We start from the raw sequence: 26044 nt of genomic DNA on the forward strand, positions 1-26044 counted from the left end.
CATGTTCGTTCTGTTCCAAAATAAATAAATAAATAAGTCCACTTGTGATTTAGATGATCTTGTTCTCTTACTATTTTTATTTCTCTCTCCCCAAAGTGTATTCTTAAAACCCAAATAACCAATATTTTTTATATTTTGTCGTTTGTTTTAAATATTTAATTAAATAAAGTACAACTAAGCAATCTAAAAAAGGGTTTCATTTTAGGGGATAAATATTTATTTTTTTAAGCAATAGTATATTTCCGCTAAGAAACGAAGTAGGTATCTGTGATTTTTTGCCAATTAAACTTAACGAATTGAACGAAAGAATAGAATAATCATAAAAGAAAATTAAAATTCTGGCAGAGTTCTATATCAGTAGTAACGAACAATAAAGATAATCAAAAGAAGTTCACCATCTGTTGTAAAATTATCTTTTGATTTACACGAATTGTAATTCTTTTTTGTATAGTAGTTCATGTAGAAGTAGGAAAGTTAAAATGTTCCAACTAAATGGTTAAAAATGAAATTGTCGAGACATTTGAGAAAATTTCGTAAGTACATTTCTATTAAAGATATTTTTGAATACTTTTTTCTTCTAATTTCTCAAATTTCATTTTTAATTGAGGTTTAAATTATTTATTCAAATCAATCATGGAACCATCACTGTTATTGGCTTATAATAAAACTTAATATTACTTAAGACTCAAGAACTCACTCCTTTACCGGAAGCAACATATAGAACAATTAGAAGTCAAAATAGAAATTGTAGAATTGCTTTTTTTAAATGAAAAAAAAATGCAGTATTTTTTCTTAAGACAAAGAATAAGTGCAAAACTTTAAATGAAATGAATTCATATTTCTAAAATGTTTACTGCTTTGCTCTATTTTATGATAACTCTTCTAGCTTTATATTTATTACTTTTAAAAAAATGTTTTTATAATGACTTATTATAAAAAAAATTTCTTTAAAGTAGTTTAAGTTAATAAAAAGTAGATCATAGTAATAACTAAACTAAATCGTTCCTTTTAAGTTGAAGTTGCGTTTCTAACAATAATAATTCAGTAATACTTTACGTTTAAACGTGAGTTTTTAACACTTTGCTGCTATTCAAAAACACTTTTTTTTTCAATTATACAAACAATTAAAATTTGGAAGTGAAACTTGTCACTTTTGTCAATTTTTCCGTGAAAACTATCGCCAACTATAATCGTCATATGCTCAATCGCAACAATATTTTCTCTTCCAAAAAATTTATGAGTTAACTGGGATGTTACATTTTTTTACTGTATAACTGAATAGTTAACAAATAAATGTATTAGTACACTTCGTACTGATGATGTTCATTTTATTATTAATTAAAGTGAGCAGAAGCAGGGTGTGCCTTCTCTAGGGGCGAAAATTTTCGAGACCATCATTCCACGTTCGATGTTTTTTAAGATTCCAATTCGATGATTCTGAGATTACTAATGTTTTCGATACTCCTGACTTTCGATACAAAAGATAATTAGCAGATCCACTAAAAAAGATTTTTATTTGAGACGATAGACACTCTTAAGACAGATATAGTCGTAATTTGCCTACATATTGTCACAAATAGGATTGCCATAGTAGCCATTTGCGGCAACTTGTTAATGATAAGTTTCTTCCATATTCCATGTTCTTCCGTATTAAATTAAAAATCATTTAAAATTAAATTAGCTTTTTTTCTGTACCACGTAAAATTTCGACTGTCAAATTTTGTAACAAAAAGGCTACAGAAAATATAAAAATCTGCCAATGACAAACACCTAAATTGTATTGTATTTTTTCATTTCTTAATATTTTTCAGTATAAATTGCCGAAAAACTACAAACTATAAACTGCAAATTTTTCTCGTATTGAGATAAGGAGTGAATATTACTTTTTGAAATATACACATAAAATAGTATAAGACGGTAACTTAAAAATTTTTGAGGATCAAATTCAGTTATTACATAATATTACACATTTTGATAAATATTTACTGTGTTAAGTGAGTCACATTTTCACAACTCAAAGTACCCTTTTCTGTGAGGAAGCACCCTGCCTTTTTTTAATTCCTAGGGAGAACTCTGCGATTACACAGTATAAATTTTAATTTTACATATTTTTTAAGAAAAAGAAAACTCTTTGTACTAAATTGCACAAATTTAATATTATGTTTCCTTAATGAGTGCTTATAATTTAATATGTTAATGGATGATTAGAACACGAATAATACTTATTTAAAATTAGAAAAGTGATAATAAGTAATAATGATATGCATACTTTTCTAATCACCCATTCACATATATCCTATTAATTTATTATTTCTGAATAATTTAATTATGATATTTTTTCAATAAGAGGGCAAAATCAAATTTTATTAAAAAGAATAATTTAAAAAAGGATAATAGTTACTAAAAATGGATAAAAATAAAATTTTTTTATTTTATTCATATGCATTTTAATAGATTTTGAGCATTTTTTAATGAAATTGTACATTTTTGGTACTTTTTTTCCTTTCTTAAGAAGGGCATATGTCCCTTAGCACATTTCAAGTCATATAGAAAACGAATTCCCTCAGGTTACGAAAAAAAAAATGAAAATAAAAAATATTTTTAACTATAATCAAGAGATTGAAATCATACATAAATAAAATAAAAGAAAAATTACGGGTTTAAAACACAAACATGCCAAGAAACACGGTAAAACACATTAATTAATTCCAAGTGATAAAACATTGTATTAAATTTGAACTAAATAATTTTAAAAATCAAAACATATTTGTTAGAAATCTCTTCTAAACGGGCTGAGTTCTCTTGGTTGAGATTCATAAATCACTCAAAAAAGCTAACTCATTCAAAGTCTAAACAAAGAAACCCCCTCCTGTTAAAAGATGCTATTAATAGTAACACTTTCCGCTTGGCTGAAGTTATGCTTTACCTCAATGGGGAGGAGATTAAATATGGGAAGCTTTTGTTTTTACTAGGATGAAAAGCCCTATTAATGAAAGGAAAAAAAAAGGCGTATTTTTAAAAGCTGTTTTTCTAGATAACTAATACAATTACACGCCAATATGAGGCATTAATGTATTTTGATTTTGTGTTAATAGTTAGGGAGGATAGGGAAATTTTTCTGGAATATTTTAAAAATGATTTAACTAAAAGTAATCTTTGATTATTTTGCAATTATTAAGATGAATCTTTAAATCACAAATGACCTCTCGTTCATGAAATTAAATGACATTTAAAAAAAAAATTAAAAAATACTTGGAAAATATTATGTTTAATAGTTTTACAATATCTATTTAAATAGAAAAAAAGTTTTAAAATATGCGAAATATAAGATAGAATATTTGTACAAACCTATTTATTTATCTTTTTTCGGTGTTTATTAAAATAAAATTAGGATAATAAAAACGATTAAACAAAGAAAAATATCTTATTGTTAGAGAAGCTGTGTAAAAATAATTTGAGCACTTTAAATACTGCGCCAAATAAAATAAAAGAAGTTTAGTAAATATTTATGTAGGAGCCGCAGTTTTATTTCGAAAATAAAATTGCATGAATAATATTGCCAGTCATCTATGATAATTAGATAAATAAAATGAAACTACATTTTCCTACAATTAACGAAGCTGTCAGTACATATACTGCCAACAAGCAAAACCTTTTTCAGATAAACTATAACCTACTTTGTTCTCATAAAGAAAATAAAGCCATGAACACCCCTTACTGTTAATGAAACTAGAGTAGGGTATCATAGATTATGATTAGTCCTAACAATAAGAATATTTTATAACAGGATTGTATTTGACCTAATTAAAATAAATTAAAAAAATAGGAATTGAGCAAAATCAACCACACCACAGGGATTGATTGGGATTCTTGTATATTTAAAATGAGAGCTTTTTTCTCCAGCTTTTCAAACACCCTATTTTTATTTTCAAGGAGCCCGAGACGCATTTATAAAGCTTTTTTTTTTAAAAAAATTCACGCACTAATTTAAATTTTTTATATAGCAATAATATTCATAAATCTTCTACACATCTTTAAAAAAAATTCCGAATTTTAAAATATTACAAATTAAAACAAATTGATACCAAGTTTTAACACAATTTAAGATATTATGCTTCAACAATCAATGTTTTTTATTTGTTTTGAATAATAAAAATTCCATGTTTTTTATTGTTTTTAGAAATTTTGATTTAGTACTTAGAAAAAAAACTCTCGAAATTAAAATTTTGTATTTTTCTAATATTATTTTTAAAAAGAAACTAAGCAAGAAATTCAAAACAAAATTTTGTCTTGGGTTTTATTAGTAAAACAAATTAAAGTAATTAAGACATCAGTATTCCAAATTCCACTCAGTTATATTTAATAGGTTTTGAGATACATCGCTTAAAGTCGAAAAATCCAATTATCATGACAGAAAAGAGCCGTCAATGTTTCCGCATTTCTAAGTTCAGTGTGAGGAAAAATACATTGTCTTTTATCACGCTCTAAACTAGATAAAAACATAATTATTAAACCATTTAGAAGATTGAATGGTTTTATGAGAAAAAAAGAATTTGTCTGTGTCTGTGTATTTTCATTATAACTCCAGAACTGTCTGTGTAATAGCATTTAAATTTGAATGAGTTACGAACAATTACAGCTCTCCGATCTTCAAAATCGTTCTCTAATTTTATTACATTTCAATATTGAATGTTTCATGCAGGTTTAAGCATTAAGGATTGTTACAAATTAAACTAAAGACACTTTTTCTTTGCAATGTTTTGATCAATGATAATTGGATACCTAAGAATTATATTTCAATAAATTCGATGAGCGATGCGGTTCGATGAGCGTTTAATTAACTTCGCGTTAATTAACATTTTAGTTTATGTGGAGAAACTTAACACGTCTTCAAACACACCAATTTGCTTACAAACGATCAGCTGTGTTCAAATCACGTCCGGGTCAATTTATTGAGCCGCGATGGCTCATGGGATAGAGCGTTCGCCTTCCAATGAGGCGAACCGGGTTCGAATCCCAGTCGATACGAATTCCGTATCCGGCTCGCACCCACCACAGTGCTGACGTGAAATATCCTCAGTGGTAAACGGATCATGGGTTAGAGTCCCCTTACCTTCAGGCTAACCGTGGAAAGTTCTCGTGGTCTTCCTCTCCATGAAACGCAAATGCGGGTTAGTTCCCTCAAAAAAAAGTGTTCCACAATGGCAGAAATTTCTCCCGATACTCGATACAGGAGTTCCCTTGTCTTCTGGATTGGGTTCAAAATTACAAGTCTACGGAGTAGAACATTAGTTGTCGTAAACCCAAAAAATTGGGTTGCGACTGTTCAAGACGGTTATAAAATAAAATAAAACGATCAGCTGGCGCATACGTCATAGGTCAAATATGTGAGAATGCGTGATCTTCTTCTTCTAGAAGTGCAAGCACACCAGTTGATCAAAGTATCTGTTTAATCAAACATTGTGTACATTGCATAATTTTCAACAATAATTTATTTTCTATTCATTATGTTAGGTAAGCTCAGACCAAATGAAAGTGAAATGACGTCACTGAATTAATAATTTAAAAGATAAACTATCTGAAAATCCGCAATTATTTTCTTGAACTTGTTATAACTACAACTTGTTTTAAAACGTGTTTCTATAACCTGATCTTAAATAACTTTAATAATCAAAAATCAACGGTCATTGAAAGAAAAGAATTTAGTTATTTATTGAAGTGCAAATTGCTTGATTATAGTAAATCTTGATTATCATATATTAGCCGCTATTCCATGAATCTAATTTTGATGGGAAATAATAAAGCGTCTAAGATGACGTCACTTATCCGTCCACTGGCAATACGTTAATAATTAATGCAATGAGTTACTAAAAGCGACCAAAATGAAAACGTTTCTATTGAAATGTGAATATAAATCGTCAAATTGGAATGGTGTAAGCGGCAACTGATAGATTGATTTTACTCAGTGATATAGTTCAGCTTCTGACTAGGAGCATCTCTATACTGAGCATAGTTAATCATTATTTAGTTTAACTTCTAAAACCGTGTTTCGTGTAATCTAATAACGTAAACCACCGAGTAGGGCAACAAATAATAATAAAAAGAAATTGAATAATAATGAAAGAGAATTAAATAACAATAAAAGAGAAAGAAAAGAAAAACTAATTTCATTGTTTCGGGTACCGAGTGCTTAACTAAAGTTTCAGATGTTGTTGATAAAATGAAATTTATTGAAATAAAAAAAATTAATAAAACTAGAAATTCAACAAGAAAGTTTTCTACTTTTCAACTGTAACCAGAATATTTCAATTCTATTATTTCAGGCGATGGCTTCAAAATTATTTACAACTGCAGGAAATTCGTAAGGGAATAATATATTTTCAATTCGAACTTTTAAAAATATGCAACTCCCGTAATAAGTACACACATAACGCACTTTACATATAAAGCACAAATGAAGTACAGTTTTTCAGCATTTCATTCTGTACTTCATTTGTGCTTTATTCACGTTGTTTTTTGCTTTAGTCTATGTAGCACAGCGAATATCTTAGCATATATTCTCGTAATGGACACTTTGTTTATACTTTAACGGGTTCACCACAGCTAACTATCTAACTCTAGAACAGTTTTAAAAATATATGTCATCTCGGGGAGCTACAGTACCTTATTATTTATGTTAACTTCAAAAAATTTGTTACAGCCGATTTTTACAGTCGATATATGGGTTTAAATTTCTTTGCATAATTGCGTAATATTGAATAATATCCATATAATAATTTGCGATTTTTCTTTACCCCTTACAAAGAACGGGTATCCCCCTAATTAAGTAGTAAAAAAGTTTCTGGTTTTAAAGACTCGTGTGTCCCAAACTCTGTAGATTGAGCCGTGGTGGCTCAAGGGTCACCTCCCAATGCAAGTTCTCTACTCCCAATGAGGTGAACCGGGTTCGAATCCCAGCAATAGTTGGTTAATTCGAATCCGGCTCGCACCGACTACAGTGCTGACGTAAAATATCCTCAGTGGTAGACGGATCATGGGTTAGAGTTCCCTTGCTGTCAGGCTAACCATGGGAAGTTTACGTGGTTTTCCTTTCCATGTAACGCAAATGCTGGTTAGTTCCATCTAAAAATTCTCCACGAAGGCAAATTTCTCCCACTTCTTGATCCAGGAGTTCCCTTGTCTCCTAGATTGGGATTAAAATTACAAGGCTACGGAGTTGAACAATAGCAGTAGTAAACCCGAAAATTGGGTCTGTTGGTATTGGGTTTGTTAAAAAAAACCCATAGCTAACTGAAAACTAACATTATCCACCACCTAAATGAAGCTACCAGCTCCTCAGAGATCTGTCATTTTATATAAAGGTATTTTAAGGAGTGCTGAAAGCGTATTGAACCATAGTATTTTAAAATAGTGAACAGTAATAACATAGCATGCTTTTTATAGCAACAAGGTTCTCAATTTCGATCGTGTAAAGGAAGGATTGTGACGAATTGATGGATAGCGACGGGCAAAATATTACATAATTATAATTAAAATAAAACTGTTTAATCCTTTGCATTCTACTATCTCGTGCAAAATTCAGAGATCTATCCTATATTTCTCAGAACTTTAATAAAATGCAGGGTGGCATAATGTAAAATACAAAATACATTGTAAAATACTGGGGGTGTTAGACGCACATATAATCTGTTCTGGTTGATGGATGTACATTAAACTCGGCATATGCTTCAGGTGGACCATAGGAAAATGAAAATTACAAGAAAATATTAGTTCAAGTTTGAACTAATAGCAGGCGCGTTCCACGTAGGAGACAGGATTTATACAGCTTGGGGCAGTTTTAAGAAGCCCAATGTCACTGCCATAACAATCATTCTCCAGGCTGTTGCAGATGAAAGAACGTTCATTTCTTGTATTATTGTTTTACATGAACGACGGTAATTTGTTAAGAATACCGATGTCATGTTTCTGCAATAGATCGGGAAATCCTACGCCTTACTGTTGAACACGATATAACGTGTTATGCTTGACGAAAAATGAAAGAGCATAGTACATATGCTATTTTTCAACAAGGTTTTCTGCTTTAAAATTTGGTTTTATTTATTATGCAATAAATGTTTTTACCTGGTGATCGGAATTTGTATTTCCTGATTATTGCAGATTTTTTTCCAAGGTGCGCATAACGTGTATATCAAGTTTCATTGACATCCGTCAACTAGAACTGACTCCTTGCGAAACTAAACAGAATAACCTTAATTGTAACCACCCTGTATTACAAAAGTTACTTCGGCACAAACCATTAGATTTAGAATAGTCTGTCTATGGAAGAAACTCCTCTCACAATCCACCTGAATCAGTGGCGGTGACTATGGTTTCGAGGCTTATCTATTTCAAATAGGTCATATTTAAGACTTATTTTGAATTTAGATCAGATAAGTAAGAGAAAAAGAATAAGGAACGCTTTTATTTATATGCGCTTTTGATTATTTTTGATATAGTTTGTCTATGGAAAGAACTCCTCATGTTTTTTGTCCGGAGTAGTGGCAGTGGTTATGGTAGCGAGATTTAACTATTTCACGTAGTAGTTTTGGGGCAATACGAGTATTTAAGACAGGTTTTGACTTGCATCGGCGAGAGAAGTTCCCCTCTTTAAAAGGAGCTATTGCTTGTCTCCACAACAGCAAAACTATTGTGTTGAAGGGGAGCTCTTTCGATAGGCAAACTATAGTAATTATTGCAAAATACAAATCTAGTAAAGTAAAAAATTAAGCCATGTGTCTAAAAGAATTATTTTATATTGGCCGATAATTTTAATTTAAAACTGAAAAAAAGTCTCAAATTTTCAAAAAAAGATTAAAACAAGCTCCTTATTTACTTTCCAGATACTAGTAGAATGCAAAGCATTAGATCAGTGCTTCCCAAAGTGTGGTACGCGTACCTCCAGGGGTACGGGAACAGTTTAGCGGGGGTACACGTTTTTATGCGAAATATCTTGAAACAAACGAAATTTTCAAAAAATGTTATTTAAAAACAATGCTAACCATGAAAATTTACGATTACGTATTTTTCTATTGTCTATTTTTTGCAGAGTTAACAGTTAATAATTAGTGGTGTCAACAGTCAGTTGTGATTTTTAACTTTTGTAAAAAAATTTTATAGTAAAAAATACATTCATTTTTTTATTAGTGGTACACAGCGCACAGTGGGACAGCATCCAAGGCCAAAATTAGTATTTCGATAAAATTTGTTTCAAAATTTGGGGTTTTTTATTTAGGGGTTTTTATGTGCAGATAAATTGAATTCATAGTTGAAATTTTGAAATGCACTAAAAATTCCCCCTCCCCCCCAAAAAAATGTCAGCTGAAATATGTCGAGCAAAAATAAAAAAAATATTATAGTACGTTTAAATAATTAAATACAGCAATGAAAATAAAATAATTTTCATAATTATATATTAAAAATTAAAAGCAAATTATATTTCCGAAGTAATATTGCAAAATGACGCGAAAACATGAAAAAAAAAATAATTTTTGTTTTTCGGTATATTTAGTTCACCTTTGCAATACGGGCAAAATGGGGCAGGTTTTTTCGAAAGAGGAAACATCAAAGAAGACGACAAAAAAAGTTTAGCTAATTACCTAGTGAAACTTTTTGGAGCTAAGTTTCGAAAGTCATTCAAACATTGTAAAAAGTCAAATGATAAGATATAAACTATAAGTTTGTCAAGAGTATTAACTAATCCAACAAATTGAAAAATTGTACTATAATTTCAGACTAATTACTCTGATAAAAATGTAACAGTAAGGGGAAATTCCTATGTATATTTCTGAAATAAAAATTTAAAAGTTACATTAAAAATAAATTTTTTTAAACATATTTTTCATTACATTGTATTCTCGTCGGTCCAAAAAGTAAATTATAATGTTTGGAATGATTATGAATACTTAATTTGGGCTATATTAAAACTACCTACACAGATTTTAGTTGAAAATTTAATTTTTATCCTTTGGCCAAAGAACATGGTCTTCTGACCCACAGTGCAGCGTTACGAAAAATTTAGAAAGGGTTCACAAATGTCATAAGTTTGGGAAACACTGGATTAGATGAAAGTGATAAAAGAAACTGTTTCTACTCACCAATATTGTATTTTTGCAGCAAAATATTCTCAATTCAAACAACACATAACTTCCTACATCATGTTTAGTAACTCAAACACTCATAGATTCATAACTAGAAGTAAATCCAGTCCACATACACATTTCCATTCTATAAAAATATAATCATTGTTTAACATAAGAGCCATTTAGAAAATTCATTGTCAACTAAGAAGGTTCGTAATGAATCATGAATGAATTTATAATCTTCACATCGCAATATTAATTTAATAATAAAATTTGAAAGTTTCTCAAGTTATTTAATTTTATTATTGAACCAAACTCTTAAAGTCTAGTAATCTCACGTCGAACTTCACAATCAAGCATTCTTACAAAGAAATGCCTGGATTCTTTTGAGTCATTTCTTTTTCATTCAGAAAGCTCCCTTGACCTTGCCTTCAAAACTTTCGTGATGTCAAGAAGATTTTTTTTTATACCTGCATTTTCGTTTTCGAAACAAAATTATTGAGAGGCAGCAGATGAAGTAACTGACGTTTTGTATAAAATCCAAACAATGGGTTTTGAAGAAAATGGCTTTTTCGTGTATCATTTCTATCATGCTATTGTCATTTAAAATGGAGTAATAAAATGCATGCTCTCTTCTATAAAAACGAGAGAACAGAAGATTTCTCGACATTACCTGTGACACAATTTCAATTTAAATCATTTTTACAGCTCATAAAATGAAAATTAGAAAGTGAAGGAACTTTAGATAGTTTCTTTATGATCTTTAAGAAGATAAAATCAAATAATAACATAGTCTGCCTTATAAACTTGGTTTGAAATAATCAACTGAATATAATAGTTTTTGAATATCTTTAAAATTCAGAAAAAATACGATACGAGTCACTCCCTGCTGTTAGAGTTAGATACGAGTCACTCCCAATACTGGAGCAAATGCGAGACTAGTTTTAAAAAAAATGCCACATTAAATAGTAATATCAATAGTAATATTATTTTATGGACATTCAAAGTAATCACCAAACATATCTATTCAAAATGTAGCATATATATATACAGGGTGTTTATAAAGTTCCGGGCCCATTTTCATGTTTAATAACTCATAAAATAATAAAGATAGATTAAAATTAATAACATAAATGGTTAGATAGACTCAAAAAAGTTCATGACCCTTATCAATGAACTTCCACGTGNCCTGGCTTTTTTTTTTTTTTAAAAAAACAATTAAAGAGATACAAAAAAAAAATAAAATTTATAAACTTTTTTCATTAAAAATATTTTTATCCAAAAACAAATAATTAAGTAATTATTGATACATAACAATTAAAAAATTGTTTAATCAAATAAGAATTGTAATCGTCCTGTTTTCTTTCCAAATCTGTTAATAACTTTTTCAATGAATTCTGCGTCATCTTTGATTCTTTTCTTATGCACACTGAGCATGCACAGACTTGGCAGATATCTAAGCTATATTTTTTAAATTTCATTTAATAAAATACAAATAATATTATATTTTTGATGATTAGTTATTTAGTTTAACAAAGGTGTATAACTCAAACTGACTTCTCACAACTGTAAAACTTCATCAACACAATAAATACCAATGTTAAGCGTTAAGCGTGCACAAACATGCTAGTATACGAAACTACTGTTTGTAGTTATTTGTGTTTCAAAGTCAGTAGCTATGCCAGTGCCATCAATACAGTTTCTCGTGACAAAATTTGCTAGTACAAAAAATTCGTTTTTTTTTTAAATATCTTGTTAACAATGAAGAAATGTATCTTGAGAAAAATTAGCAGATGAAAGTATACGTAAAAACAGAATATTTCATTTACTTTTTTTTTTGGGGGGGGGTAGTTTGTTAGAGGGTTGCACCCCCTTTTATATTATTCTGTCGGCGCGCTTGGCAATGAGTTATTAAAAGCAACCAAAATGAAAACGTTTCTATTGAAATGTGAATATAAATCGTCAAATTGGAATAGTGTAAGCGACAACTGATTGATTGATTTTACTCAGTGATATAGTTCAGCTTCTGACTTGGAGCATCTCTATACTGAGCATATAGTTAATCATTATTTAGTTTAACTTCTAAAAACTTGTCTCGTGTAAGCTAATAACGTACACCACCGAGTAGGGCAACAAATGATAATATGAAAAAAGAATAATAATGGGAGAGAATTAAATAACAATATAAGAGAAAGAAAAACTGATTTCATAGTTTCGGGTACCGAGTTTTTAACTGAAGGTTTCAGATGTTGTAAATAAAATGAAATTTATTCAAATAAAAAAATTAATAAAATTAGAAATTCAACAAGGAAGCTTTAAACTTTTCAACTATAACCAGAATATTTCAATTCCATTATTTCAGACGATGGATTCAAAACTATTTACAACTGCAGGGAATTTTTAAGTCAATTATGTATTTTCAATTCGAACGTTTGAAAATTTGCTAGTCCCGTTATAAGTACTACATAACACACTTTACTTATAATGTACAAATGAAGTACAGTTTTTCAATATTTCATTCTGTACTTCATTTGTGCTTCACGCTGATATTTGCTTTAGTCTATGTAGCACAAATAATATCTTAGTATGTATCCTCCTCATGGACACTTTATTTGTACTTTAACGGGCTCACAAAACGTCTTAAGAAAACTCTTGCCTAATCATCCAACTTTGGAACGATTTTAAAGCTATCTGTTATTTTGTTCTATTTCGGGGCACTACAGTAATTTATTCCTTATGTAAACTTTAGAAATATTTTTGTATCGTAAAAATTTTACGATTTTTACTGTCGATTTATGGTTTTAAATTTTTTGCATAATTGCGTAATGTTGAATAATAACAATATAATGATTCGCGACTTTTCTTTAACCCTTACGAAGAACGGGTACCCAGCAAGTTAATTAGTGAAGCATCTGGTCTTAAGGATTTGTGTGTCCCCAACCCCCTAGCTAACTGAAAACTTCTATATTCCACCACCTAAATGAAGATATCAGCTCCTCAGAGCAACTATCATTTTATACATAGGTATTTTAAGGAATGTTGAAAACGCATTGAACCCTAGTATTTTAAAACAGTGCACAGTGATAATGTAGTATGCTTTTTATCGCAACAAGGTTCTCAATTTCGATCAAAATGGATGTGTGTAAAGGTAGGATTGCGGCAAATTGATGGATAGCGACGGGCAAAAGATTACATAATTATAATTAAAATAAAACTGTTTAATCCTTTGCATTCCACTATCTCGTGCAAAATTCAGAGAATGCAGGGTGGTATAATGTAAAATACATTGTAAAATACTCGGTGGTGTAAGACGCACATATAATCTGTCTTGGTTGACGGATGTACATTAAACTCGGCATATACTTCAGGTGGTCCATAGGAAAATGAAAATTACAATAAAATATTAGTTCAAATTTGAACTTATAGCAGGTGTGTTTCACGTAGGAGACAGGATTTATACAGTTTGGCGTAGTTTTTAAGAAGCCAAATGTAACTGATTATTTTTGCTATAGTTTGTCGATGAAAAGAACTCCTCACATTTTTTGTCTGGAGTAGTGGTTATGGTTACGAGATTTAACTATTTCACGTAGGAGTTTTAGATCAATATTTAAGACAGGTTTTAACTCGCATCGGCGAGAGAAGTCCCCCCCCCCTCCTTTAAAATGCGCTATTTCTTGTTTCCATAACAACAAAACAATTGTGTGGAGGGGAGTTCTTTCTACAGACAAACTATAGTAAGTACTGCAAAATGCAAATCTAGTAAAGTAAAAAATTAAGCCATGTGTTTAAAACAATTATTTTTTCCATTGGTTGATAATTTTAATTTAAAAAAGTCTTAAATTTTCAAAAACAATTAAAACAAGCTCTTCATTCAACTTCCAGACACTAGTAGAATGCAAAGGATTAGCAGTGTTTCCCAAAGTGTGGTACGCGTACCCTCAGGGGTACAGGAACAGTTCAGCGGGGGTACGCGTTTTTATGCGAAATACCTTGCAACAAACGAAAATTTCAAAAAACATTTTTCACAAACAAAGCTAGCCATGAAAATTTACGATTACGTATTTTTCTATTGGCTATTTTTTGCACAGTTAACAGTTAATAATTAGTGGTGTCAACAGCCAGTTGTGATTTTTAACTTTTGTAAAAAAAATTTATAGTAAAAAATACATTCACTTTTTTTTAATTAGTGGTACACAGCGTTACGAAAAATTTAGAAAGGGTTCACAAAAGTCATAAGTTTGGGAAACACTGGATTAGATGAAAATAATAAAAGAAACTATTTCTACTCACCGATATTGCATTTTTGCAGCAAAATATTCTCAGTTCAAACAACACATAATTTCCTACATCATGTTTAGTAACTCAAACACTCATAGATTCAAAACTAGTTGTAAACCCAGTCCACATACACATTTCCATTCTATAAAAATGTAATCAATGTTTAACATAAGAGCCATTTAGAAATTTAAATGTCATATAAGAAGGTTCGTAATGAATCATGAATGAATTATATTCACATCGCAATATTAATTTAATTATAAAATTTGAAAGTTTCTCAAGTTATTTAATTTTATTATTGAACCAAACTCTTAAAGTCTAGTAATCTCACGTCGAACTTCACAATCAAGCATTCTTACAAAGAAATGCCTGGATTCTTTTGAGTCATTTCTTTTTCATTCAGAAAGCTCCCTTGACCTTGCCTTCAAAACTTTCGTGATGTCAAGAAGATTTTTTTTTATACCTGCATTTTCGTTTTCGAAACAAAATTATTGAGAGGCAGCAGATGAAGTAACTGACGTTTTGTATAAAATCCAAACAATGGGTTTTGAAGAAAATGGCTTTTTCGTGTATCATTTCTATCATGCTATTGTCATTTAAAATGGAGTAATAAAATGCATGCTCTCTTCTATAAAAACGAGAGAACAGAAGATTTCTCGACATTACCTGTGACACAATTTCAATTTAAATCATTTTTACAGCTCATAAAATGAAAATTAGAAAGTGAAGGAACTTTAGATAGTTTCTTTATGATCTTTAAGAAGATAAAATCAAATAATAACATAGTCTGCCTTATAAACTTGGTTTGAAATAATCAACTGAATATAATAGTTTTTGAATATCTTTAAAATTCAGAAAAAATACGATACGAGTCACTCCCTGCTGTTAGAGTTAGATACGAGTCACTCCCAATACTGGAGCAAATGCGAGACTAGTTTTAAAAAAAATGCCACATTAAATAGTAATATCAATAGTAATATTATTTTATGGACATTCAAAGTAATCACCAAACATATCTATTCAAAATGTAGCATATATATATACAGGGTGTTTATAAAGTTCCGGGCCCATTTTCATGTTTAATAACTCATAAAATAATAAAGATAGATTAAAATTAATAACATAAATGGTTAGATAGACTCAAAAAAGTTCATGACCCTTATCAATGAACTTCCACGTGTGCCCCCTTCGTCGCACGGAGAGTATCAAGTCGATAGTCAATTTCACGCCAGGTAGCGGCAAGCATATCGGCATCCACAGAGGCTACTGCGGTTGTAATTCTGTCTTTTAGGTCATAAATATTCGACACGATCCTCCTGTAAACATTATCCTTTATAAATCGCCAAAGAAAAAGGTCCAGCGGCGTTTATATCAGGTGATCTGTGTGGCCAAGGAATTGGACCTCCTCGCCCAATCCATCTTCCTGGAAAATCGTCATTCAAAGAACTAAGAAAGATGATACCCCAATGAGGTGGTGCACCATCTTGTTGCAAAAAGACATGTGACTGAAGCTCTTCTAGTAGTGGAAATACGAAGTTTTGCAACATGTCTAAGTATACGACTGATGAGACATGCTTGCGCCGCTACCTGGCGTAAAATTGACTATCGACTTGATATTCTCCGTGCGACGAAGGGGGCACACGTGGAAGTTCATTGATAAGGGTCATGAACTTTTTTAAGGGTCATGAACTCATGAGTCTATCTAACTATTTATGTTATTAATTTTAATCTATCTTTATTATTTTATGAGTTATTAAACATGAAAATGGGTCCGGGACTTTATAAACACCCTGTATATATATATAAATATTACAGCAAAAAAACATAAGACAAGAAGATTAATTTTTTGTTAAAATATTCAATATCTATATATATTTGCTAGATTTACGAAATTTTATGCGGTTATTGCAAATAACAACCAAATTAATCTATACAAGTTACAAGTTTTTTGCTTGATTTTCTGGTATAGGGTATTCAAAAATACTTGTTCTCTTTCATAATTTATTGTCTGTTTCATGAAACCATGAAAGACTTAAACTTTATTGCGAAGTATAAAATATTGCATGAACTAAACACTTCTAAAATTAAAAATAGTCATCGAAGCATTTTTAAAACTGAAAGTNTAAAAGAATACATTTATTAAAAAACCTTAAACTTTTTATGGGAGGAACCAGGAACCTTGTTAAACTTTTAAAAAAATTATTATGTAGCACGTGATTAATAACAGAAGTATCATAGTTTATTTTATATTAATTTATTTAAATAAAGCAAATGACTATTCTAAGTTATTCTATTAAAGATTGTAGTATATATACGCTTAGTTCAGCTAAAATTACTAACTGGAAAATTATAGAAGCTGTTATGAGTTAGAGGCTAAAAATCTGTAAAACTCTAAGAGGATAGGTGGGAAAAATTTTTTTTTTAACTTTGTGCATTTTTATTTTTAGGTCATTCAAAAGTTTTTATAGATAGGTATGAATAAAATATAGAAATAAGATTTACTGCATTTTTTTGTACTAGATTTAACAATTTGAAAATGAGAGTAAGTTTTGATCCCTCAATTAATCCTACTTAATAAAAAAAAGGCAGTTGAAAGTAGAAAAAGAGCGTTTTTTTAAAAGGCCATTGGAAATATGCTCTCATGGTTGATTGGCTTGTTTGGCAACTATATTTTTTGTTTAGTATTACTTAAGTCTAGTTGATTTCAGCTATTTTTTTCAATCTTATTTGAACAAGAGTTATGCAGTTATTTTTTTTTTAAACTTTAAGTCGTGAAAACGCTTTTTTGTTGTTGTTGTAAATCTCCTTTTTTTATATTTATACATGGCTCAAAGCACAACGGAATTTCAAAGCATGCAAAACATTAATAATAAATTATACACGGTACATAGATATTGATAAACATTTTTTAGTTGTATTTTTGGTCGATATGCGTATGTTTCCCGAGAATAGAAAGTTTCAAGGCAGGTGCCTCAGTAAATATTTACTTAACGTTATAATTTTGAAAAGTGGGATTTTATTTTTAATATTATTTGTAAATTAAGTTTGCATAAGAAAAAAATTAGCCTTTCAAAATAAAAACATTTGTAAATACATTAGTAAGCAGGGAATTACACTGCGCAGCATGATAAAAAAGCCTAACACCATCCCGGCTTTTGATTTTGATAAAGTGGGATTTTATTTTTAAAATAATATTTGTAAATTAAGTTTGCATAAGAGAAAAATTAGCCTTTTAAAATAAAAACATTTGCAAATACATTAACAAACAGGGAATTACACTGCGCAGCATGATAAAATAGCCTAACACCATCCCGGCTGATATTCTTGTAAAACAGCCTCGTGGTAATGAATATTACACCCATTTTCTGGGAACACCCACCCAATATTTTATGGCTATGAATCTAATTTAAAAGAAATTCATTTATTTCTTGCGCAAAGTTCTCCTTAAACGGATTATTTTTTTTTTTACATTATACTTATTATAAGGAACTAGAAAGGTTAAAAGTTCTAAAAAAAGTCCTAAAATGGAAGATTTTGGGGGGATTTTTTTCAAAGACAGAAAAGTGGTGCAAGGTGTATTTCCGGACTTGATATCATCTGAAGAATGGCCACCGTACTCCCCAGATGTCATGTATTACAGTGTATGGATAATTTTGGTCCGAATTATAACACACTAAAGTTTGTACTCTCTCAAGCAATCACTTTGTCGGTAGTAGGATAGATTGAAGATAGAAAAGATTTGCGGCTCTTTGCAGAAAATTTCAATCGTTTGCACCTCGGTATCGCCTCAAAAAGCAGCCAATTAGAAACCAATCAAATTGAATTATTAGTCTGCTCTGAGAATTATTTGTTATAGTCTATTAATTAATTTTTTTCATAAACTTATATTAAAAGTTATTGTCTGGTTTTTTTACGCAGCCTGTATTTTAACCATTTTAATCTCTTCCGCATGACTGGAGAGACAAAAATGTTCAATTACAAAAAATTTCAAATTTCGATAATACTTAACGATTTTTTCTTAAAATTTAAGAGAGAAAAACTCACCAAAATCTCTTTAATTGCTACAATCGTTCATGTATTGTGGCCATTTTTTCCAGTCGAGTTTCCCCCGAAAGTTCAAGTTCAAGAAGAAATGTATTAATTAAAATTATAATTGTTCCCTGTGGAGAAGTTTTGAAGCTCTTGCATGAAATTTGAAAGAATTATAGTAAAGTAGATTGCTGACTCCTCATTTGCTTTTTGTCAAAATTGTGACTAAATATTTTTTGGGTGTTTTTGAACAAGAAAATAGAGAGATGCGAGAAGGAATATATGGAAAATAAGTTTAAAAATTGCAACAACAAAACACCTTCGAAAAACGATTATTTTTTATGATTTTTTTAATAGTTTATGGGGAATATTAACATCCCGTATCTGCTTCTATGCCACAACTGGTCGTATTTTAGAATTTGTTGTTACCACTTCGGTTCCTTCTAAGAAGATTTACAATAAAAAATACTCTTCGCGGTCACTATAGGAACGTCATAAATATAGGGAGGGAGGGTGTTTCCCGAAAAAGGTATGTGATAGTGAAAAATAGGAGTTGTATTTGGATTCAAGAGGATATTTTAAGTAAGAAGCAGTATGAGTGATATCAGGGATCCATAAAAAAAAAACTGCTTATTACAAAGCAGTGTTAATAGTGACGAACTTACCAAATAAATAACAAAATAAAATAAATAATCCCAAGAAACTGAAGTGGTAAAGATTAAAGAAAACTTCGTTTGCTCAAAAAAATTGCAGATAGAAATAAAAGCAAACATGTTTAAAGCTCTTAAAAATAAGCGCTTATTCTCAAGATTTGACGGACGTGAATGAGAAAAAATAAAAGTGATTTTAAATATAAAACTGATGAAAATATATATATATATAAAAGAAAAACGAGAAGGAGCACTGTAATTTTTCTACTTTTGCTCATCACCTATATTTATCCATTTTCCGTTGGTAATTTTGTATTTTATAGTTCAAATAACTTTTGTTTCTCCTCATTCACGTCTGGCAAGTCTTGAGAATAGACGAATATTTTTGAGCACTTGAAACATGTCGATTTTTATTTCCAAATACATATTTTTGAAGCCAATGGAATTTTTCACTTGAGAAATAACAAAACAAAACAATAACAAACAAATAACAAAAATTGTCCTCTAAAATGACGTTTATTTTTCTCAGACTAAATCGAAAAATTTCCAATGAAGAAACAGACTTTATCCTGATTAGTTTAGAAAAGAACCCAATATAAAAAGCTATTCCTAATAACAATTTCTAATTTACATAAAAAAATAATTTTTTATTTTAGCAATTTTCAATCTAACTTAAAAGCTTTTTTTTCTTTTTCGAATTATTCTTTTGTTTCGACAAATCATGACTAAAATATTTATAAAAAAAAGCTATTTTATCTTTATTATACTTACAAATGATGCAAGATCATCTTAAGAATAAGCACACTTCAATGTATTTAAAACTCTAAAATGCTAGATTATAAGATCATAAAAAATATCCTTATATTTTTCCATTACATCCGCATTGTCCACAAACAACTAATCCTTTTTTAAACTTGCAGCATAAGCAATGTTAACCGGACAAATTATCAGTACTAATGTACTATTGAAGATAATTTAATTAAATATATTTTAAAATTTTTAAAATTTCAAAGACTATTATTCAACTGATAAAAGAAAAATACCAGCAGTTATATCAGTTATTTAATATGTTGTATTAAATAGAACTATTGTTAGAAATTAATTAATATGACTTTTTGGAAAGTATGTAGAAGTTTCAAATCATTTAACGTACATGGATATAATCTATTAAGTAAGTAGATGTTAATTGGTATTATTTATACTGAGCAATAACTACCTGAACAAATACAATACTTATTTGGTATTATATTATTATTGAGCATGTTAATTAAACGTAATTAAAAACATATTAGATATAGCTATCGTTTAATACATGATTATTAATAAAAATTTAATTTTTGAAGCTAAGAAGAATACTTTAAATTCTCGTAAAAAATTATCACAATTTTTATAAGCATAAAATATTTTTAAAAAAAAAACAGAACAGTCTTAAATGAACTAAATCAAAAATATTTCCCAATTTTTTTCGAAATATTAAAATCACTCATGAAATATAAGCAATTTTTTTTCCTCAATTTTACGAAGCTGATTAATATTTTTTAACCCTTTAAAACAAAGGCTATTTTTCACTTTCTTGTAAATTTGGTCGAATTATTTTTTAATTGCACACAAATTCGAAATATTTTCTATTCTTTTTTTGTATCACCCTGTATCAGGTTTTAAGTTGAAGAAAATTTGTTAAATTAAAAAACTGAGGTTCTTAAATAAGGAGATTGTCTGATTTATGAGAGTTTTTTTAAGATATGACAAAGCCTATTTTCTATTGATAAGATAGACTAGTTACCTTTTAAAACATGATTGTTTATAAAACTGTTTTTTTTTTTCATTTTAATTTTTGAAATGGAAATGGAGAATGGAATTTAAAATGGAAATGAAATGAATATGTTCAATTTTCTTGCAGAAAATTAAACAAAATTTTCAAAAATATAAATTATTTTTAGAGGAATACACGAGAGTCTTAAATGAATTAAACCAAAAATATTATCGAAATCTTTTTTAAATATTAAAACTACTCATGCAATGAAAGAATTTTTTTTAATTTAACAAACCTGACTAATATTTTTAATTTTTTGAAACAACGACTATTTTCCACTCTCAAATAAATTCGGTCGGGTTATTTTTCAATTGCTTCCAAATTCTAAACATTTTCAGGTCTTTTTTTTATTTTTCAGTATTACCCTGTATACTAAATCAAGTTTTAAGTTGAAGAAAGTCTTAAATTAGTGTCTGAGGCTCTTGAATAGGGACATTGTTATTTGTAACAGTTCGTGTAAGATAAGACAATAATAAGACAAAGCTTATTTTCTATTGATAAGATAGGATGAAGTTCAAATCTTCATAGATATGTTGAATACATCTGTTGAGAATATTATTTGGATTCAGTTTAAGCCTACCATTTGTTAAATTTTTAAATGAATGCTACTGTTTGTTTGTAACTCGTTTATTATTTAAACTTTAAAAAGGACTAAAAAGAGATTAACAATGAGAAAAAAAAAGATGAAAATTAGAAATTATTGTTAAGTTTTAAGGTAAAACTATAAGTCAGAAATATCTTTAAATATTTTGATAATTTCACATAGCCATCATGTTTATTTGAAAATATTTTGATATGATACAAGAGCATCAAATTACTAATTGAGAAAATGGATATAAAACAAGAAAGTAAGCTGGAATTAATTTTAAACTACATTAAAAATGTTCTATATAAAAATAATTTATTTTCTAAACGTATATTGTTAAAAGGAATTATTATGGCCCACGTTTTTCTTTTAGACCTTAAAAAATAAAAAGAATAGTACAATGGTAAAATATTAAAAGTGCTTACTTTATTAATTTTATTATCATTAAAACTTAATTTAATTCAGTTATATGAATTTTAGAATTATACAATATACAGAAACGTAAAGTTGCTTATTGTACAAAATTAAAACCAATTTGATATATGGACAGTAATTTACTCAAATTTCTCCCAATATGAAAAAAAAAACAACATTAGAATCAATTTTTTTTTCTTTTTTACATATTTTTTTCCTTTCAGTCCTTTATATTCTCATAATAGTTTATCAAATTAAATTTTATAAACTTTGAAGCTTCACCATAAACATGTTGTACAATCATATGAGAGCAACATTTTATTCAACTTTCTCACAGCCTAAAAGAAAAAAAAATTCGAGTCACGAGTTTTTGCTATGCACCTTTCTTCTTTTCTATCTTTTTAAAACACATATTTTATTCTAATCCCATATTTTATTCTAATAAGATGTATAGGTTTTTGAACTTCTCAATAAATCTAACTGTTAAAATAGAAATAAAACCATAATAGAAATAAAATCGTTGCAGTGTATGGAAACTGAAATTTAAGCAATTTTCTGACATGATAAAATAAAATCAGGGCCAAGATTTTTTTTATTTATTTCTGCTACTTGAAACTTATTATTGTCTTCTTCAGCAATTATGTACAAGATATTAAAATATATTCCAAACTATAGAATGATTTAATAATCATTTTTTCTACTACTACTCAAGTTTACACTGAAACTTATTGCATACAGTGCTCAAAAAAAAAAAAAAAAAAAAAAAAAAAAAAAAAAAAAAAAAAAAAAAAAGGAAAGAAAAGGAATAAAAGGATCATCCTGAATAATTTTTGATCTAATGAGCGGATTTTTACGTTCTAGTACTTTAAGTTATGAAATCAAACACGAAGAAAAAAAAATTTTTTTTTTTTGAAAAAGCAAACGACTTTTCGACAGATTTGGATTTCTGACCCCCCTTCCTCAAAAAAGAGAGTAGCCTCAATAGTCCCCATATATATATGGTCCCCATAATTTAGTCAAGAGAGCAATTCAAAGTTCAGACCCCTTAATATTAATTTTACTTTTTGCATATTTCACTATACTTCGAGAACTTTTAAAGAGAATTGAAAATTATTCACACATAATTGTAAAATTCTTTTATCTAAAGATAACTTATAGTTAATATTTAAAACTTTTTAGTATTTTATTTACTAATAGTTGAATTAATTTGAATTGCAAGTTACGTAATTTTAATGAATGTAATTTTACATGTTAAAATACAAAATTTGAAGGAAATCGGTCGAATAGTTCCTGAGAAATCAAATTTTAAAAAAAGTAGATATGGTGAAATGCGCAAAAAGTGAAACTAGTATTAAAAGGTCCAAACTTTGGTTTGCTCTCCTGACAAACTATAGGGACCATACTTCCCAGATTGCAGCTACCTCCTATACTGTGGGGGTCAAAAATACAAATTCTTTTAAAAAGCGGTATGTTTATTCAGAGAAAGTACGCTTTGTGCTGGTTTTGTAACTTAAAATATAATTGTACTAATAACTACTTAATTAGCATATTTTAGGATACTTCCTCGGATCATTTAGTTCTAGAGTGTGAAGATCCGATCAAATCAAAAGTTATTCAGTGGGGGGGGGGAGTTCCTATTTTTTTCTTCCTTGCTTACCGTACATATTTTTTTTAATTGAATTTAATGGTTTCAAAGATTAAATTAATTTAAAATATATGTTTTTTTATGTGTTACAGGTCCATTACCAACACAAAATCTGCCAAAATCCAAAAATTATATCTATTTATTCCTCATATTTCTAACCGCAGGACTGCTATATTTATACTCATACCCTTTAGAGGTAAACTCCAACATATTTGTCATTCAAAGCAATGATTTAGGGGTAGTGTCAGACACGCTTTCATCCAATGAGGACTCTTCAGTGATGGTTATTACTTTTCTCAAGACTGAATCAGAATCTCACACAACAACTGATAAACGGTCAGAATTTAAAAGTGAATTCGCAGAAATTGTTGATTCAAAATCTTCACCAATCATAAATGCTCTTAAAGAAATCTCTGAATTGAACCCGTCACCATCTGAAAATGAATTAACGAAACTTTCTGAATTTACTGAAATTTCTATTGACGAACTTACAGAATTTTCGGCTACGAAGCTCTTAAAAGAAACTGATTCAAGCTCATCGAGTAGTATTTTAATAAATGAAATTACAAAAATAAACGAAAAGTCTGTAGAGCCAAGGAGTGAAACCCTCAGACCTAATTATGAAACAGCAAAAGAGAAGAAATCTACCGAAGCAACTAACGATGAATCTCTGATTATCTCAACTGAGTCAACAGTTTCAGTAATTTCAACTGATTCAACAATTCAAAGTACAAAAGAAGATTCAACCTCATTGAAAGATACAACGCTAATAAAGTCAGTCGAGTCTTCTTCTACAAACTTCACCGAGACAGAAAATGGATTTTTAGTGTTTTCAAAAAACTGTAAAATTCCTGATATTGATCCAATGCATCCCAGCATTCAAGATTTAGTTAGTTTTTCTCCACCTTTGAATTGTACTGTAAGTATATTTTTAAACACTAGTAAAACAATTTTTCTGACAGAACAATTTTATTTAATATTTAATAATAATACAGTAAGTATAAGCAATTAATTTTTTATGAATGCGAAAGTCCCCTTAAAATTTTAATGTATTTTTTAGAAACTGCTGAATAGTTCTTAAAATTATGTACTATCAAAATTTTATTCACAATAAAGTAATTTTTTAAGAGCCGGAAGAAATGGAAGGCATGCTAGAAATGGATTTATAGTTTTCTTTCCCGCTTTTAAAAATGCTAAATTTTTTTTAACTTAACTTTTTTTTTTCACTCCAATTTCTTTATCCTACTAATGTTGACAATTAATGAAGTTAAGGAAGACATAGCTTAATCAAACACATATTGATTCTTGTAGAATACTAACAACATCAACTAAAAACTCAAAAACTAAAAATTCAATAGATTCTGACAAATAAAAGAACATTTTGGGCAACAAAAAATCGTCACCTATTTGTATTGTTTCAGTGATTAAACTATAGAAGCTATTTTTTCTATAGAAGCTATTTTTATTATTCGCATTTATTTCATTAAAATTCATTTAAATTTTTAATGATTCTATTCCTTTTGAAATTTATTTTTACTTAGAGTTCTAGATTTGTAAGTTTTTTTGAAACTAAATAATACTAAAATTGCGTTTTCTTAAAACTTACTCCTCAGAACTAAGGTCGTTCAATCTCAGCTCTTAGCATATTTTTAAAACTCAATTTATACTTAGGTATAGATTCTGCTAAAAGTCAGTTTAAAATTGTGGCATTAAAAACAATTTAAAAAAAAATCTAAATTAAACCTGAGAAAGCGGTAGAGCAGCATAAGTTTAAAATTGTCTTCAAACTACACTTAATTTGAAATGCGTAAGTAAATTGAATTAGTTTATTGAAATATTTACCTGCTAATTTTGTTCCTTTTTAGTTTATAAATTGTTTTGCGTTGCATGTATTGAATCTATTTCTTTTATATTTTATATCTTTTTTCCACTTTTGTTTTTTTAAAACAGTTAAACTGTCAGTTTTTTTAAACAATTATTTTGGGCCGGGATAGCCTGGTTGGTAGGGCACTCGACCCATGTCCGAGAGCTCGTGGGTTCGATCCCCGTTGGCATGAGAAGACTCCCCGTGTTGTAAATGGTGACTGATGCACGTTGAATCTGTCGAGTCGCAAAGTCTTCCATGCTCCCATAACAAATCAATACCTCTGGGGGTACTGATCTATGAGTTTCCTTGTCTTTTGGATTGGTGCAAAATTACAAGGCTACGGAGTTGAACATTAGTAGTCGTAAACCCAAAATTAGGTCGGCTGTTCAACAACGAATATAAAAAAAACAGTTATTTTAAAGCAGTTAGCAGTTATTATATAATTGTATTAGTTAGTTTATTTTTGTAACAGTTATTATTATAAAACAGTTAACAGTTATTTTGTTTATTAAAACAGTTACAGTTTTAAAACAATTATAGCAGTTCATAACAGTTTTTTTAAAAAACAATTCAGTTAACAGTTAACAGTTTTAAACAGTTAACAGGAAAAACTCCAGAATGAATGCAGGCAGGGTTTCCCCTGA

General features: G+C 29.0%; 1 protein-coding gene across 4 annotated transcripts in view; it reads left to right on the plus strand.

Annotated features, from left to right (window-relative positions):
• Window positions 1-367: 367 nt before the first annotated feature.
• The window catches only part of LOC107438567 (uncharacterized), a 45355-nt gene continuing 19678 nt past the window's right edge, over window positions 368-26044 (plus strand). Inside the window, exons 1-2 of one of the 4 annotated variants that reach the window (XM_043047580.2) lie at window positions 368-533; window positions 23626-24452. In XM_043047580.2, coding sequence (XP_042903514.1) covers window positions 503-533; window positions 23626-24452 — 858 coding nt within the window. In that variant the 5' untranslated portion in view covers window positions 368-502. Of the gene's footprint in view, window positions 538-19997; window positions 20247-21412; window positions 21737-23625; window positions 24453-26044 lie in introns of those variants that run through there. The other 3 variants (XM_071178368.1, XM_071178367.1, XM_016050882.4) reach the window with 3 other exon arrangements.

The sequence above is a fragment of the Parasteatoda tepidariorum genome, chromosome 3 (assembly GCF_043381705.1).
Source record: "Parasteatoda tepidariorum isolate YZ-2023 chromosome 3, CAS_Ptep_4.0, whole genome shotgun sequence".
In the NCBI taxonomy this organism is placed as follows: domain Eukaryota; kingdom Metazoa; phylum Arthropoda; class Arachnida; order Araneae; family Theridiidae; genus Parasteatoda; species Parasteatoda tepidariorum.